Source organism: Scyliorhinus canicula, chromosome 30, assembly GCF_902713615.1.
Source record: "Scyliorhinus canicula chromosome 30, sScyCan1.1, whole genome shotgun sequence".
Lineage (NCBI taxonomy): Eukaryota > Metazoa > Chordata > Chondrichthyes > Carcharhiniformes > Scyliorhinidae > Scyliorhinus > Scyliorhinus canicula.
Window position 1 is genome coordinate 11964883 of NC_052175.1, and position 17354 is coordinate 11982236.

General features: G+C 56.9%; 1 protein-coding gene across 3 annotated transcripts in view; it reads right to left on the reverse strand.

Annotated features, from left to right (window-relative positions):
* LOC119958663 (uncharacterized protein PFB0765w-like) overlaps nucleotides 1-13719 on the reverse strand; it is a 36754-nt gene extending 23035 nt beyond the window's left edge. For 2 of the 3 annotated variants that reach the window (XM_038787229.1, XM_038787226.1), the window contains exon 1: nucleotides 2415-2980. In XM_038787229.1, coding sequence (XP_038643157.1) covers nucleotides 2415-2720 — 306 coding nt within the window. In that variant the 5' untranslated portion in view covers nucleotides 2721-2980. Of the gene's footprint in view, nucleotides 1-2414; nucleotides 2981-13603 lie in introns of those variants that run through there. The other variant, XM_038787230.1, reaches the window with a different exon arrangement.
* Between the last annotated feature and the right edge of the window lie 3635 nt (nucleotides 13720-17354).

Here is a 17354-nt window from a genome sequence, read left to right on the forward strand (position 1 = left end):
GGAAACCGGAGCACCCGGAGGAAACCCACGCAGACACGGGGGGGGGGGGGGAGAACGTGCAGACCCCGCCACAGGCAGTGACCCAAGCCGGGAATCGAACCCGGGACCCCTGGAGCATGTGAAGCAATAGTGCGACCCGCTGTGCTGCCGTGCCGAGCGATGTGGGGAGTGTTTTTGCTTCTGCTGTGAACTCCCGGGAGGAGGTGCAGCTGCGGAGGACAGATGAGCAGCAGAACCGGTTTCAAACCTGTTTGGGCTGGGCGACCGCAATACATAACAAAAACCCACGGGCTGAGCCGGCGTAGGAGGGGGAGAGCCGGGCCATTCGGCCCCTCGAGGCCTGCCCTGCCGTGGGCCGACATTGTGACTCATCGGACAGGCTCGGAGCTGAAGGTCACGGGTTAGCTCCCTCGGCACTCAGCCTCGCGGAGAGGGGCCGCACGTTTGAGGTCCACCCTCCCTCGCTCCAGCCCCCCCTCGAGCCTCACAAAGCAGCCGGAGGCAAAAAAAAGCGAGGCCCTCAAACTCCCTCTGAGTTTGATTGGCGCGGATGAGTTAAAAAAAAAAAACAAGAGCGGCCCGGGATTTGTTTCCCCTCAGCCGGCGGGACCTTCCACTCCCGGAGAAGACGGAGGAGTTACGTCCGGGTCTCCCCCCCCGGGTCTCCCCCCCCCCCCCCACTCATCTGCTGCAGGAATTCGAGAGTTGGGAGGGGGGGGGCTGGAAAATCCCAGCCGGACGGGACTGGGAAATCCCAGCCGGATGGGTCTGGAAATTCCCAGCCGGACGGGACTGGGAAATCCCAGCCGGACGGGTCTGGGAATTCCCAGTTGTACGGGTCTGGGAATTCTCAGCCAGGCAGGTCTGGAAAAGCCCAGCCGGATGGGTCTGGAAATCCCAGCCGGACGGATCTGGAAAACCGCAGCTGGATAGATTCATAGAATTTACAGTGCAGAAGGAGGCCATTCGGCCCATCGGGTCTGCACCGGCTCTTGGAAAGAGCACCCTACCCAAGGTCAACACCTCCACCCTATCCCCATAACCCAGTAACCCCCACCCAACACTAAGGGCAATTTTGGTCACTCAGGACAATCCACCCTAACCCGCACATCTTTGGACTGTGGGAGGAAACCGGAGCACCCGGAGGAAACCCACGCACACAGGGGGAGGACGTGCAGACTCCGCACAGACAGCGACCCAGCCGGGAATCGAACCTGGGACCCCGGAGCTGTGAAGCAATTGCGCTAATCACTGTGCTGCCCGTGCTGCCGGACGGACGGGAAGGGTCTGGAAAATCCCAGTTGGACAGATCTGGAAAATCCCAGCTGGACGGGAAATGCCGGCTGGAATGACAGCGGGCAGCACGTTGAGTTGGAAACCTTTACGGGTTCGAACCTCCAGGGCAAAGACTCGGGGGCAATTTCCGGACTGGTGGGGAAGAGGGGGGGGGGGGGGGGGAAATCGGTACATTCTTGGGGCAGACATCAGAGGAGAAGTCCCCCCCCCCCCCCCCCCCGAAGTGTTTTCCGATGGAGGAGACCGATGTCTACGGGGGGTGGGGGAGATTTATGTGGCCCGTGCCCGTTTGCAGCTGGGGATCCCTGCCACAGCTGAGTGGGGGGGTTGGGGGGGGGGGGGGGGGGGTTGTTGAGGAGGGGGTGGTAGGGGAAGAGGGGGGGGGGGGAAATCGGTCGCCATCAATCGAACCGGAAAATCCACCCCTCATGGTGTCCGTTGGGGGAAGGAACAGGCACGCTCTGCGCGCCACCCCCCCCCCCCCCCCCCCGCCCCCCTCACCCCGGTGTACCCCCGTCGGTATTTGCCCCTCGAAGGGGTCTCACGGTAGCATGGTGGTTAGCATCAATGCTTCACAGCTCCAGTGGTCCCAGGTTCGATTCCCGGCTGGGTCACTGTCTGTATGGAGTCTGCACGTCCTCCCCGTGTGTGCGTGGGTTTCCTCCGGGTGCTCCGGTTTCCTCCCACAGTCCAAAGATGTGCGGGTTAGGTGGATTGGCCGGGCTAAAATTGCCCGTAGTGTAAGGTTAATGGGGGGGATTGTTGGGTTACGGGTTACGTGGGTTTAAGTAGGGTGATCATTGCTCGGCACAACATCGAGGGCTGAAGGGCCTGTTCTGTGCTGTACTGTTCTATAAAGTAGGGTGATCATTGCTCGGCACAACATCGAGGGCCGAAGGGCCTGTTCTGTGCTGTACTGTTCTATGTTCTATGTTCTAAGGTGGTCAGGTATGTGGTCATGATCGTATTGCTGCCCGAGGGAGCGTTTCTGACAGGACAGTCGAAAGGTACGTTGCCAGCTGCGGCCTGGGGGGGGGGGGGGGGGGGGACGTCCGAAGGTGGCAGAAAAAGGCGCCACCTCAACGCATTCTCCTCTCGCCCCCCCCCCCCCCCCTTACCTTTTCCTCCGTGCATTTCTGGAGCTCCTTGTGTTTATTCTCCAGCTCTGCGTTGGCCTTGAGGAACTTGCCGTCGATGTCGCTGATGTAGCGCTTCTTGTCGTCGAGGCCCATGGTCAGCTCGGCCACCTGGCTCTTCGCCGCGTCCCTCTCCCGCTTGAGCTTGCCCGTCGAGTCCCTCACCAGCACGCCCTCCTGCTTCAGCAGGGCGTTCTCCGTCATCAGGGTCCACTGGTAGAAGGCCAGGGCGAACAGGAGGACCAGCAGCACCACCACCACCACCATGGGGTTCTTGCCTCCCATCATCTCGTGACCCGGCGTGCGCCCGGCTACCCCTTTGGCCACTCCGCGAGCGGGCGAGGGGCAGGGTCAAAGGCGGATGCTCTCTCTTGTTAGAAGCGGCTGCTTGGGAGGGAGAGACAGAGAGAGGAGAGAGAGAGAAGCCAGAGAGTGCAATTATCGCAGTTACTTCCTCGTGAGGCTAGATAATGAATAACCTTGCTCGGTTTGTCCAACCTGCTAAGACTGTGGAATGTGCCAACAATAGGGAGAGAGAGAGAGAGAGAGCTCCCAGAGGAACTAGGTGTGGCCTGTACGGTGTGTTTTCTGAATTCTATTTTCAAATATAGGTCGTATTTATTTGCTTATGAGTGCATCACGTTCACACCCTGAACCACTTCAGACAAAGGGCAGCGATGGGTGAGGAAGCGGGGCATGGTAGAGGTGGGTCGGGGGAAGGGGTGGCGGGTAAAATCTGAGGTCGGAACGGGCGTCACCCACGGGAGGCCATCCTGACCAAATGGGCGAGAGGCTCGGCGGAGCGGGCACCTGTGCCTTAAGATCCCCCTCCCCCCCGTTTCCTGTACAAAGATTCGGTAGCGCAGTAGGCAGCACGGTTGCTTCACAGCGCCGGGGACCCGGGTTCGGTTCCCGGCTCGGGTCACTGCCTGCGCGGAGTCTGCACGTTCTCCCCCCCCCCCCCCCCCCCCCCCCCCCCCCCCCCACCGTGTCTGCGTGGGTTTCCTCCGGGTGCTCCGCTTTCCTCCCGCAGTCCAAAGATGTGCAGGTTAGGTGGATTGGCCATGATAAATTGTCCCTTAGTGTCCAAAATTGCCCTTAGTGTTGGGTTGGGTTACTGGGTTATGGGGATAGGGTGGAGGTGTTGACCTTGGGTAGGGTGCTCTTTCCAAGGGCTGGTGCAGACTCGATGGGCTGAATGGCCTCCTTCTGCAATGTAATTCTATGTTATGTGCGGGTTAGGTAGATTTGCCGTGCTAAATTGTCCCTTAGTGCCCAAAGACGTGCAGGTTAGGTTGATTGGCCGTGCTAAATTGTCCCTTAGTGTCCAAAGATGTGCAGGTTAGGTTGATTGGCCGTGCTAAATTGTCCCTTAGTGTCCAAAGATGTGCAGGTTAGGTGGATTGGCCGTGCTAAATTGTCCCTTAGTGTCCAAAGATGTGCAGGTTAGGTGGATTGGCCGTGCTAAATTGTCCCTTAGTGTCCAAAAAAAGAATAAGTGGGGTACGGGGACGGGGTAGATACGGGGGGGGCGGGGGCTTGAGTCGGGTGCTCTTTGTGACAGCCTGTGCAGACTCGATGGGCTGAACGGCCTCCTTCCGCACTGCGCGTTCTATGATTCCACGATATCACCCACTCCTTCTCTCCCACACCGTCCAGGAGCTCGCCCTTCCTCCTGTTCCGAGCGACGGGCACCGTAACACCTGCAGGTGGTTCTACCCGACCTGAGGCGCAGGGTTGGGTGAACATGAATCACCCAGCGAGCTTCAAACGCTGTGCCCTGTGTTCCTGGCTCTGTGCAGCTCTGCTGCCCTCTCCTGGGCAGGTGTGCCTCCTGCAGTAGAGGACCCCCCCCCCCCCTCCGCCCAGCCACAGAAGGCAGGAACGACACAAATCAATTTGTCAGTTACTAACCTGATGGCGAAGACGAGCGAAAGTTTAACGGGACACTTTGAAGACAAGTGACGGTGAGATTGAAAGAATACATTAAACCTCTCCAATAAAAATATCGGCAACACATGAGGACCTGAAACCCTCTCTCCCGATTCTGCAGAGCTGACTCGATGGGCCGAGTGGTCTAATTCTCTCCTATGTCTTGTGGTCTTATGAAAACACTGCTTGCCCCCTTCCCGTCCCCACTGTTTCTTCAGCCGTTTAAAGCACTGTCAGAGGGTCAGTACTGAGGGAGCGCCGCACTGTGGGAGGGTCAGTACTGAGGGAGAGCCGCACTGTGGGAGGATCAGTACTGAGGGAGTGCCGCACTGTCAGAGGGTCAGTACTGAGGGAGTGCCGCACTGTGGGAGGGTCAGTACTGAGGGAGCACCGCACTGTGGGAGAGTCAGTACTGAGGGAGAGCCGCACTGTGGGAGGGTCAGTACTGAGGGAGCACCGCACTGTGGGAGGGTCAGTACTGAGGGAGTGCCGCACTGTGGGAGGGTCAGTACTGAGGGAGTGCTGCACTGTGGGAGGGTCAGTGCTGAGGGAGTGCCGCACTGTCAGAGGGTCAGTACTGAGGGAGTGCCGCACTGTGGGAGGGTCAGTACTGAGGGAGTGCTGCACTGTGGGAGGGTCAGTGCTGAGGGAGTGCCGCACTGTCAGAGGGTCAGTACTGAGGGAGTGCCGCACTGTGGGAGGGTCAGTACTGAGGGAGAGCCGCACTGTGGGAGGGTCAGTACTGAGGGAGTGCCGCACTTTCAGAGGGTCAGTACTGAGGGAGAGCCTCACTGTCAGCGGGTCAGTACTGAGGGAGTGCCGCACTGTCAGAGGGTCAGTACTGAGGGAGCGCCGCACTGTCAGAGGGTCAGTACTGAGGGAGTGGTGCACTGTGGGAGGGTCAGTGCTGAGGGCGCCGCACTGTCAGCGGGTCAGTACTGAGGGAGCGCCGCACTGTCAGAGGGTCAGTACTGAGGGAGTGCCGCACTGTGGGAGGGTCAGTACTGAGGGAGCGCCGCACTGTCGGAGGGTCAGTACTGAGGGAGCGCCGCACTGTTGGAGGGTCAGTTCTGAGGGAGAGCCGCAATGTCGGAGGGTCAGTACTGAGGGGGTGCTGCATTGATGGAGGGTCAGTTCTGAGGGAGTGCCGCACTGCCAGAGGGTCAGTACTGAGGGAGCGCTGCACTGTCAGAGGGTCAGTACTGAGGGAGCACCGCACTGTCAGAGGGTCAGTACAGAGGGAGCGCCGCACTGTGGGAGGGTCAGTACTGAGGGAGTGCTGCACTGTCAGAGGGTCAGTACTGAGGGAGTGCTGCACTGTGGGAGAGTCAGTACTGAGGGAGAGCCGCACTGTGGGAGGGTCAGTACTGAGGGAGTGCTGCACTGTCGGAGGGTCAGTGCTGAGGGTGTGCCGCACTGTTGGAGGTTCAGTACTGAGGGAGTGGTGCACTGTTGGAGGGTCAGTTCTGAGGGAGTGCCGCACTGTCGGAGGGTCAGTACTGAGGGAGAGCTGCATTGTTGGAGGGTCAGTTCTGAGGGAGTGCCGCACTGTCAGAGGGTCAGTACTGAGGGAGCGCCGCACTGTCAGAGGGTCAGTACTGAGGGAGTACCGCACTGTGGGAGGGTCAGTACTGAGGGAGTACTGCATTTTGGGAGTGTCAATACTGAGGGAGCGCTGCATTGTTGGGAGGCTCAGTTCTGAGGGAGCGCTGCACTGTTGGAGGGTTCAGTGTTGAGGGTGCGCCGCACTGTCAGAGGGTCAGTACTGAGGGAGCGCTGCACTGTGGGAGGGTCAGTACTGAGGGAGCTCCGCACTGTCGGAGGGTAAGTACTGAGGGAGTGCCACACTGTGGGAGGGTCAGTACTGAGGGGGCGCCGCACTGTCGAGGGTCAATACTGAGGGAGCACCGCACTGTGGGAGGGTCAGTACTGAGGGAGCTCCGCACTGTGGGAGGGTCAGTACTGAGGGAGTGCTGCACTGTCGAGGGTCAATGTTGAGGGAGTGCTGCATTGTTGGAGGGTCAGTTCTGAGGGAGTGCCGCACTGTCCGAGGGTCAGTACTGAGAGAGCGCCGCACTGTGGGAGGGTCAGTACTGAGGGAGTGCCGCACTGTGGGAGGGTCAGTTCTGAGGGAGCGCAGCACTGTCAGAGGGTCAGTACTGAGGGAGCGCCGCACTGTGGGAGGGTCAGTACTGAGGGAGTGCCGCACTGTCAGAGGCTCAGTACGGAGGGAGCGCCGCACTGTCAGAGGGTCAGTACTGAGGGAGCTCCGCACTGTCAGAGGGTCAGTACTGAGGGAGTGCCGCACTGTGGGAGGGTCAGTACTGAGGGAGCCGCACTGTCAGAGGGTCAGTACTGAGGGAGCGCCGCACTGTCAGAGGGTCAGTACAGAGGGAGCCGCACTGTCAGAGGGTCAGTACTGAGGGAGCACCGCACTGTCAGAGGGTCAGTACTGAGGGAGCGCCGCACTGTGGGAGGGTCAGTACTGAGGGAGTGCCGCACTGTCAGAGGGTCAGTACTGAGGGAGTGCTGCACTGTGGGAGGGTCAGTACTGAGGGACTGCCGCACTGTCAGCGGGTCAGTACTGAGGGAGCGCCGCACTGTCAGAGGGTCAGTACTGAGGGAGTGCCGCACTGTCAGAGGGTCAGTACTGAGGGTGCGCCGCACTGTCAGCGGGTCAGTACTGAGGGAGAGCCGCACTTTCAGAGGGTCAGTACTGAGGGAGTGCCGCACTGTGGGAGGGTCAGTACTGAGGGAGTGCCGCACTGTCGGAGGGTCAGTACTGAGGGAGCGCCGCACTGTCGGAGGGTCAGTACTGAGGGAGCACCGCACTGTGGGAGGGTCAGTGCTGAGGGAGTGCCGCAATGTCGGAGGGTCAGTACTGAGGGAGTGGTGCACTGTTGGAGGGTCAGTTCTGAGGGAGAGCCGCAATGTCGGAGGGTCAGTACTGAGGGGGTGCTGCATTGTTGGAGGGTCAGTTCTGAGGGAGTGCCACACTGTCAGAGGGTCAGTACTGAGGGAGCGCTGCACTGTCAGAGGGTCAGTACTGAGGGAGTGCTGCACTGTGGGAGGGTCAGTACTGAGGGAGCTCCGCACTGTGGGAGGGTCAGTACTGAGGGAGTGCTGCACTGTCAGAGGGTCAGTACTGAGGGAGCGCTGCACTGTCAGTGGGTCAGTACTGAGGGAGTGCCGCACTGTGGGAGGGTCAGTACTGAGGGAGCGCCGCACTGTCGGAGGGTCAGTACTGAGGGAGCGCCGCACTGTTGGAGGGTCAGTACTGAGGGAGTGCCGCACTGTCGGAGGGTCAGTGCTGAGGGTGTGCCGCACTGTTGGAGGTTCAGTACTGAGGGAGTGGTGCACTGTTGGAGGGTCAGTTCTGAGGGAGTGCCGCACTGTCGGAGGGTCAGTACTGAGGGAGAGCTGCATTGTTGGAGGGTCAGTTCTGAGGGAGTGCCGCACTGTCAGAGGGTCAGTACTGAGGGAGCGCCGCACTGTCAGAGGGTCAGTACTGAGGGAGTACTGCATTGTGGGAGTGTCAATACTGAGGGAGCGCTGCATTGTTGGGAGGCTCAGTTCTGAGGGAGCGCTGCACTGTTGGAGGGTTCAGTGTTGAGGGTGCGCCGCACTGTCAGAGGGTCAGTACTGAGGGAGTGCCGCACTGTCAGAGTGTCAGTACTGAGGGAGCGCTGCACTGTGGGAGGGTCAGTACTGAGGGAGCTCCGCACTGTCGGAGGGTAAGTACTGAGGGAGTGCCACACTGTGGGAGGGTCAGTACTGAGGGGGCGCCGCACTGTCGAGGGTCAATACTGAGGGAGCACCGCACTGTGGGAGGGTCAGTACTGAGGGAGTGCTGCACTGTGGGAGGGTCAGTACTGAGGGAGCTCCGCACTGTGGGAGGGTCAGTACTGAGGGAGTGCTGCATTGTTGGAGGGTCAGTTCTGAGGGAGTGCCGCACCGTCCGAGGGTCAGTACTGAGAGAGCGCCGCACTGTGGGAGGGTCAGTACTGAGGGAGTGCCGCACTGTGGGAGGGTCAGTTCTGAGGGAGCGCAGCACTGTCAGAGGGTCAGTACTGAGGGAGCGCCGCACTGTAGGAGGGTCAGTACTGAGGGAGTGCCGCACTGTGGGAGGGTCAGTTCTGAGGGAGCGCAGCACTGTCAGAGGGTCAGTACTGATGGAGCGCCGCACTGTCCGAGGGTCAGTACTGAGAGAGCGCCGCACTGTGGGAGGGTCAGTACTGAGGGAGCTCCGCACTGTGGGAGGGTCAGTACTGAGGGAGCGCCGCACTGTGGGAGGGTCAGTACTGAGGGAGCGCCGCACTGTGGGAGGGTCAGTACTGAGGGAGCGCCGCACAGTTGGAGGGTCAGTTCTGAGGGAGTGCCTCACTGTCGGAGGGTCAGTACTGAGGGAGCGCCGCACTGTTGGAGGGTCAGTACTGAGGGAGCGCCGCACTGTTGGAGGGTCAGTACTGAGGGAGCGCCGCACTGTTGGAGGGTCAGTACTGACAGGATCCTGCATTGTCGAAGGTAGCAGGGATACTAATTCGAAGGCTAGTGAAGGACTTTGTCCCCGGTGTCCTGGCCAAGATGTGTTCCATAACCAACATGATTGAAACATATTATCCAGTCCATTAACTTATTGGATGCGAATCTTTGCTCCTTTTTTCTACCCTTTACACACAGTTGAGAGGCTCAGGGTCCATCGTGCACAACATTAAATAAATGTGAGACGGGACAAGTCGTCCTTTTTCTGCACACGGCTGAAAGCAGTTGGACCAGAGGGGTGCTTGGGAGATTGGCCGAAGAGAGGTTGGGAAATTAAGGGGTTGGAAGGGAGGATGGGGAAGAGAGGGTGAAGGGGGGAAAAAGACATGGACATGGAGGGGGGGGGCGGAAAGAGGAAGGGAGTAAGGAGCAGAGACGGGAAGGTACTGCGGGAAGGAGAGTAACCGTGCAGAACTCCCTCAGTAAAGAATCGCGGGGTTAAATCCTACTTGAAGCCCACAACTCTGACGCATCTGGAATACTGTGAACTGTTTTTGGCCCCCTTGCCTGAGGGGCGGGACGGCGGCGCAGTGGTTAGCACTGCTGCCTCATTCTCCCCGTGTCTGCGTGGGTTTTGCCCCCACAACCCAAAGATGTGCAGCGTACGGGCAGCACGGTGGCCTAGTGGTTAGCACAACCGCCTCACGGCGCTGAGGTCCCAGGTTCGATCCCGGCTCTGGGTCACTGTCCGTGTGGAGTTTGTATATTCTCCCCGTGTCTGCGTGGGTTTCGCCCCCACAATCCAAAAATGTGTAGAGTAGGTGGATTGGCCACGCTAAATTGCCCCTTAATTGGAAAAAATAATTGGGTAATCTAAATTTTAAAAAAAAAGATGTGCAGCGTAGATGGATTGGCCACCCTAAAGTGCCCCTTAATTGGGGAAAAAAAATTAATTGGGTGCGAGTGCCCACTGTGCTGAAGCAGCCTTTAGATCGGTGGGGATTGGCCGCGCTAAATTGCCCATTTTCCTGAGAGGACAGCAACGTCAAGGACACCTCGCCAGCTGCTAATCGCTTTTTAGCATTGTAGGGGGGGTGGTAGAAAACGGTAGAAATCAAAGTCATTTCCCCCCCCCCCCCCTCTCTCTGTCCCTCTCAGACTTTTTCTGACCAGGTGTGCTCAGTGTGGAGGAGCAAGTTTGCTGACGATACGACCATAGTGGGCCGGATCTCGAATAACGACGAGTCCGAATACAGGAGGGAGATAGAGAACCTGGCGGGGTGGTGCAGCGACAACAATCTCTCCCTCAATGCCAGCAAAACTAAAGAGCTGGTCATCGACTTCAGGAAGCAAAGTACCGTACACCCCCCCGTCAGCATCAACGGGGCCGAGGTGGAGATGGTTAGCAGTTTCAAATTCCTAGGTGTGTGAGGAAGTGAGCAAACGAATTTGATGGACTGTAGGGCCCTGAGGGTAATGAGTTCACAGACAGAGAACAAAGGGATGAGCACAGCGTGGCTCGGAAGGGGGAGGGGAGCTTTGCTTCGTGGAGAGAATAGTGAAAAGGATGCTGGGTAAAAATGCGCACATCACCAAAAATCTGTCCTGGTCCACTCACGTCGACGCTATCACCAAGAAAGCCCAACAGCGCCTATACTTCCTCAGGAAACTAAGGAAATTCGGCATGTCCACATTAACACTTACCAACTTTTACAGATGCACCATAGAAAGCATCCTATCGAGCTGCATCACAGCCTGGGTGTGGCAACTGCTCGGCCCAGGACCGCAAGGAACTTCAGAGAGTCGTGAATACCGCCCAGTCCATCACACGAACCTGCCTCCCATCCTCCGTCTACACCTCCCGCTGCCGGGGGAAAGCGGGCAGCATAATCAAAGACCCCTCCCACCCGGCTTACTCACTCTTCCAACTTCTTCCATCGGGCAGGAGATACAGAAGTCTGAGAACACGCACGCGCAGACTCAAAAACAGCTTCTTCCCCACTGTCACCAGACTCCTAAACGACCCTCTTATGGACTGACCTCATTAACACTACACCCTGTATGCTTCATCCGATGCCAATGCTTCTGTAGTTACATTGTATACCTTGTGTTGCCCTATTATGTATTCTCATGTATTTTCTTGAATTTTGCTTAATTCCCTTTTCTAATGATCTGTTGAGCTGCTCGCAGAAAAATACTTTTCTCTGTACCTCGGTACACGTGACAATAAACAAATCCAATCCAATCCATGTTTGGGGTTGTGGAGGCCATTCTTATGAGACACGTTGTCTGTTCAGTCCGTCAACACTCACTCGGTCCATCGAGTCTGTGATAATCCTCAATCCCCACTTTCCCCCCTTCTCCCCGTCACCCTCGATTCCCTCGGCCTTGAACGAGTACAGGCCCCGGCCTACTCAACTTCTCCTCTCAAGAAAATGTTTGGTTTTTGTTTCTGTTTTCCCCCATTAAGGGGCAATTTGGCGCGGCCAATCCACCGATCTAAAGGCTGGTTTGGCACAGTGGGCAAAACAGCTGGCTTGTAATGCAGAACGAGGCCAGCCAGCGCGGGTTCAATTCCCAGACAGGCGCCGGAATGTGGCGACGAGGGGCTTTTCGCAGTAACTTCACTGAAGCCCACTTGTGACAATAAGCGATTATTATGATTATTACTACCCTGCGCATCTTTTTTTTTTGGGTTGTGGGGGTGAAACACGGGGAGAGTGTGCAAACTCCACACGGGCAGTCGTTGTAACTTAGGGACACGTATGGATTTGGAGCAGGAGGCGGCCACTCAGCCCCTCCGGCCCGGCTAGCCCATTCAGTAAGACCGTGACTGATCGGATCGTGACCTCGACACCACATTCCCGCCGACCCTCCGATAACCTTTCACCCCCCGCCCCCCCTCGTTAAGCGAGAATCTCTCCAGCTCGGCCGTAACACGATTCACAGGTTCTGCTTCCAGCCCCCTCGGGAGGAAGAAGGTTCCAGAAACTCACCCACCCTCTGAGAGAAAATATTTCTCCTCATCTCCGTCTTAAATGGGTGACCCCATTATTTTTAAACAGTGCCCCCACCCCGTCGATAACCTCCCCCTCAGGTTTCGATCGAGTCGCCTCTCACTCTCCTAAACTCCAGCGGATACGGGTCTGACCTCTCCGACCATTCGTCATCAGACAACCCGCCCGTTCCTGGTGTCAGTCTGGGAAACCTTCTCTGAATGGCTCCCAACACACTGATGTCCTTCCTCAGACAAGGAGACCGATATCGTCCACAACGTTCCACGGCCAATCCACCTAACCTGCACATCTTCGGACACTGAGGGACAATTTAGCACGGCCAATCCACCTAACCTGCACATCTTTGGACACTGAGGGACAATTTAGCACGGCCAATCCACCCAACCTGCACATCTTTGGACACTAAGGGGCAATTTAACACGGCCAATCCACCTACCCTGCACATCTTTGGACACTAAGGGACAATTTAGCACGGCCAATCCACCCAACCTGCACATCTTTGCACACTAAGGGGCAATTTAGCACGGCCAATCCACCTAACCTGCACATCTTTGGACACTAAGGGACAATTTAGCACGGCTAATCCACCTAACCTGCACATATTTGGACACTAAGGGACAATTTAGCACGGCCAATCCACCTACCCTGCACATTTTTGGACACTTATTATGATAAAAATTGCCCTAATAAAAAATATTATTTTAAAAAAGGAGTCAGGGGGTAATGGGGAGAAGGCAGGGCAATGGGGGGAATGAGAAAAATAGCAGCCACGATTGAACGGCGAGCAGACTCGATGGGCCGAATGGCCTATTTCTGCTTCCATGTCCCGTAGCGGAGTTGGAGAGAAACCTTTTCACCCAGAGGGTTGTGGAAGTCTGGAACTAACGGCCTGAAAAGGTTGGTCGCGTCAGAACTCTCTAACATTTAGAGGGGGGGGGATTTAAATATTCACTTGGCGCTCTGCAGTCTGTGGGCCTGATGCTGGGAAACGGGTTGAGTGTAGTCAGATCGTGGTTGACCAATGTGTGAAACGATGGGCTGATGGGTCTCCTTCTGCGCTGTGCAACGTCTGTGAATGTATGCTTGAAGAATTAGGTCATTTTTCATGAGAGCACCACACGGCCCAGAATCCCCTCGGCCATGACCAAGACCCACGATGCCTTTCTTCCGAGCGTAGAGGACGTTGGCCCTGTGCTGTTCACGCTCATCGCTGGTGATCATCGTCAACGGTTAGTCCTGGGGACACCCTGCTCGTCCTTGGATGGATGGAGGTCGGAGAAGGGAATGGGGGGGGGGGGGGGGGAGAGAGAGAGGCGGGCGGCAGGGCCTGGAGGGGGGCCTCCTCCTCCAACGGACCAAAGGCATCAGCAGCGTGCAGTGGGGCGGAAATGCGAGCCTGAATCGAGCCTGTCCTTCCCTATCAGTCTCAGGCCACCAAACCCTGGCCCCTGCGGCAGCGTGCTAATTGTTAAATGGAAACAGGAGTCCATCTCCAAGCGAGGAGGCGAGGGTGACAGTACGTCAAGGTCGCTTTCTCGGTCCACTAACTCCTCAATGTGACTTAATTATCGCAGCGGGGACGAGGGAAGGGAGGGGGTGAGGGGGGGATGCGATCATTTTTTCCTTCACTTTTCAGCCAGGCCGCCCTCCCTTCCTTCCCACAAGGGAACCGTTCGACGATATCAAGATCATTGACTGGAACGCTGGACGATTTATCCTTCCCCGGTCCCGCTCACGTACCTTTCAGGCAGTCTCCTGTCCCCTCACTTCCCTCTCAAGCCCTCGGCTGAACTCAGACGGAACCAGAACATTCTAGAACAGCTCCTCAGGTCTGACAGCATCTGTGGAGACAGAGATAGAGTTGGCGTTTCAAGACCTAATGCGACTTCTTCAAAGAATTTTTTTTTTCTTTTTTAACAGGGAGCGTCAGTGGTCGCGTTAAAGACCACCCGTTGGGCCAGAGTCGACTTCAATAGCAGAATCTAGACCAGCAATCTTTCGTTCAAGGCGGTAAACGCATCAGAGCAAGACGGTGGGTGGGATTTTGCAGCCCCCGCCCGTGCCGTATTTACCTCTTGCGGCACGCCACTGGCTGGTGGAGGGTCTTCGGGAGCGGACCGAGCGGGGGGCGGACCGAGCGGGGGGGTGGCGGACCGAGCGGGGGGCAGCCCTGGGGGAGGGCGGCCACCGCGCATGCGCTGGTTTGCACCGGCCCAACTGCGCATGCGCGGGACCCGAGTCTCTGGCGCCCCCCCTAGCACATGGCGCCCCGGGCGACTGCCCGAGTTGCCGGTGCCTTGAGCCGGCCCTGGCAACAGTACTGAAGACTTGTGCTCCAGAACGTGCTGCACCCCCTAGCCTAGCTGTTCCAGGACAGCGACAACACTGGCATCTACCCGGCAATGGGGACAATTGCCCAGGTGTGTCCTGTACACAAGAAACAGGACAATTCCAACCCAGCCAATTACCACCCTATCAGTCTACTCTCCATCATCAGCAAAGTGATGGAAGGAGTCATCGACAGCGCTCTCAAGCGGCACTTACTCAGCAATAACCTGCTCACGGATGCTCAGTTTGGGTTCCGCCCAGGGTCACTCAGCTCCTGACCTCGTTACAGCCTTGGGTCAAACATGGATAAAAGAGCTGAATGCCAGAGGTGAGGTGAGAGTGACTGCCCTCAGACATCAAGGCAGCATTTGACCGAGTATGACATCAAGGAGCCCGAGCTAAACTGGAGCCGATGGGAATCAGGGGGGAAACTCTCCGCTGGCTGGAGCCATACCTGGCGCAAAGGGAGATGGTTGTGGTGGTTGGGGGTCAATCATCTCAGCTCCAGGACGTCACTGCAGGGGTTCCTCAGGGTCGTGTCCTCGACCCCAACCATCTTCAGCTGCTTCATCAATGACCTCCCTTCCATCATAAGGTCAGAAGTGGGGATGGTTGCGGATGACTGCACGATGCTCAGCACCATTCGCCCTCAGATACTGAAGCAGTCCGTGTCCAAATGCAGCAAGACCTGGACAATATCCAGGCTCGGGGCTGGCAAGGGGCAAGTTAGATTCACGCCACACAAATGCCAGGCAATGACCATCTCCTACAAGAGAGGACCTAACCGTCCCCTTGACATTCAATGGCGTCACCATCGCTGAATCCCCCACATTCTGGGGGGTTACCATTGATCAGAAACTGAACTGGACCCAGTCGTATAAATACTGTGGCTGCCAGAGCAGGTCAGAGGCTGGGAATCCTGCGGAGAGTAACTCATCTCCTGACCCCCCCCCCCCCCCAAAGACTGTCCACCATCGACAAGGACACAAGTCAGGAGGGCGATGGGCGACTCTCCACTTGCCTGGATGAGCGCGGCTCCCAACAACACTCGAGAAGCTCGACACCATCCAGGACAAAGCAGCCCCGCTTGATTGCTCCCCTTCCACAAACATTCACTCCCTCCATCACCGAGGAACAGTGGCAGCCGTGTGTACCATCTACACGATGCACTGCAGGAACTCACCAAGGTTCCTTAGGCAACACCTTCCAAATCCACGACCTCTACCATCCAGAAGGACAAGGGCAGCAGATACCTGGGAGCCCCACCACCTGGAGGTTCCCCTCCGAGTCACTCACCACCCTGACTGGGAAACATATCGGCCGTTCCTTCACTGTCACTGGGGCAAAATCCTAGAATTCCCTCCCTAACAGCACAGTGGGTGCACCTACACCTCGGGGACTGCAGCGGTTCAAGAAGGCGGCTCACCCACCGCCTTCTGAAGGGCAACTAGGGATGGGCAATAAATGCTGGCCTAACCAGCGACGCCCACATCCCATAAATGAATATTCCCGAGGCGGGAAGAGGTGAAAAACCTCAGCGACAAGAGAGGACACTTGGAGAGGAAGAAGAACTGGGGGGCAGGGTGCAAATGGTCTGAAGTTGTTGAACTCAATGTTGAGCCTATAATGCTCCAGAGGGCCTGATCTGAACTCAATTTAGAACATAGAACATAGAACAGTACAGCACAGAACAGGCCCTTCGGCCCTCGATGTTGTGCCGAGCAATGATCACCCTACTTAAATACCCGTAACCCAACAAATCCCCCATTAACCTTACACTACGGGCAATTTAGCCTGGCCAATCCACCTAACCCGCACATCTTTGGACTGTGGGAGGAAACTGGAGCACCCGGAGGAAACCCACGCAGACTCCGCACAGACAGTGACCCAGCCGGGAATCGAACCTGGGACCCTGGAGCTGTGAAGCATTGATGCTAACCACCATGCTACCGTGAGGCCCCTATTTGTCCCGACACATGCCTCCTCGTCCCTCGACTACACTTCCACCGAACTGCTAACTGCCCGTGAGAAAGAGAGAGTGAGCGAGCGAGAGGAAGAGAGAGCGGGAGTGAGAGAGCGAGAGAGACAGAGCGAGCAAGGAAGGGGCGCAGGAGAGAGCGAGAGGGGCAGTGAGAGAGCAAACGAGAGTGAGAGCACAAGTTTAATTGGGATAAATGTGAGTTGATGCACTTTGGTAGATCGAATCAGGGCAGGACCGACTCCGTAGGGAGGGAGTTGGGGAGAGTTACAGAACAAAGAGATCTAGGGGTACAGGTTCGGAGTTCCTTTGGATAGCAACAAGCTTTTCCCAAGAGTGGGGGTGTCAGTTACAAGGGGTCACAATTTCAAGGTGAGAGGGGGAAAGTTTAAGGGAGATGTGCGTGGGAAGTTTTTTTACGCAGAGGGTGGTGGGTGCCTGGAACGCTTTGCCAGCGGAGGTGGTAGAGGGCGGGCACGATAGCATCATTTAAGATGCATCTGGACAGGTATATGAACGGGCGGGGAACAGAGGGAAGTAGACCTTGGAAAATAGGTGACAGGTTTAGATGAAGGATCTGGATCGGCGCAGGCTGGGAGGGCCGAAGGGCCTGTTCCTGTGCTGTAATTTTCTTTGTTCTCCCTTGACGGTGAAGTTGCAGGTGGACAGGGTGGTGAAGAAGGCATTCAGCAATGCGAGGTTTCATTGGTCAGAATATCGAATACAGGAGTTGGGACGTCTTGTTGAAGTTGTGCAAGGCATTGGTCAGGCCTCACATGGAATACTGTGTTCAGCTCTGGCCACCCTATTACAGGAAGGATATCGTTAAACTAGAAAGAGTGAAGAAGAGATTTACGAGGATGCTACTGGGACTTGATGGTCTGAGTTATAAGGAGAGGCTGGGATAGAGGGGAACTTTGTTCCCTGGAGCGTTGGAGGCTCAGGGGTGAACTTATAGAGGTCTATAAAATAATGAGGGGCATCGATAAGATAGATAGTCAACACCTTTTCCCAAGGGTCGAGGAGTCTGGAACTAGAGAGCAGAGGTTAAAGGTGAGAGGGGAGAGATACAAGAGAGACCAGAGGGGAAATCTCTTCACACGCACAGAGGGTGGCGAGGTTCTGGAACGGGCTGCCAGAGGCAGTGGGAGAGGCGGGTACGATTTTGTCTTTTAAAAAGCATTT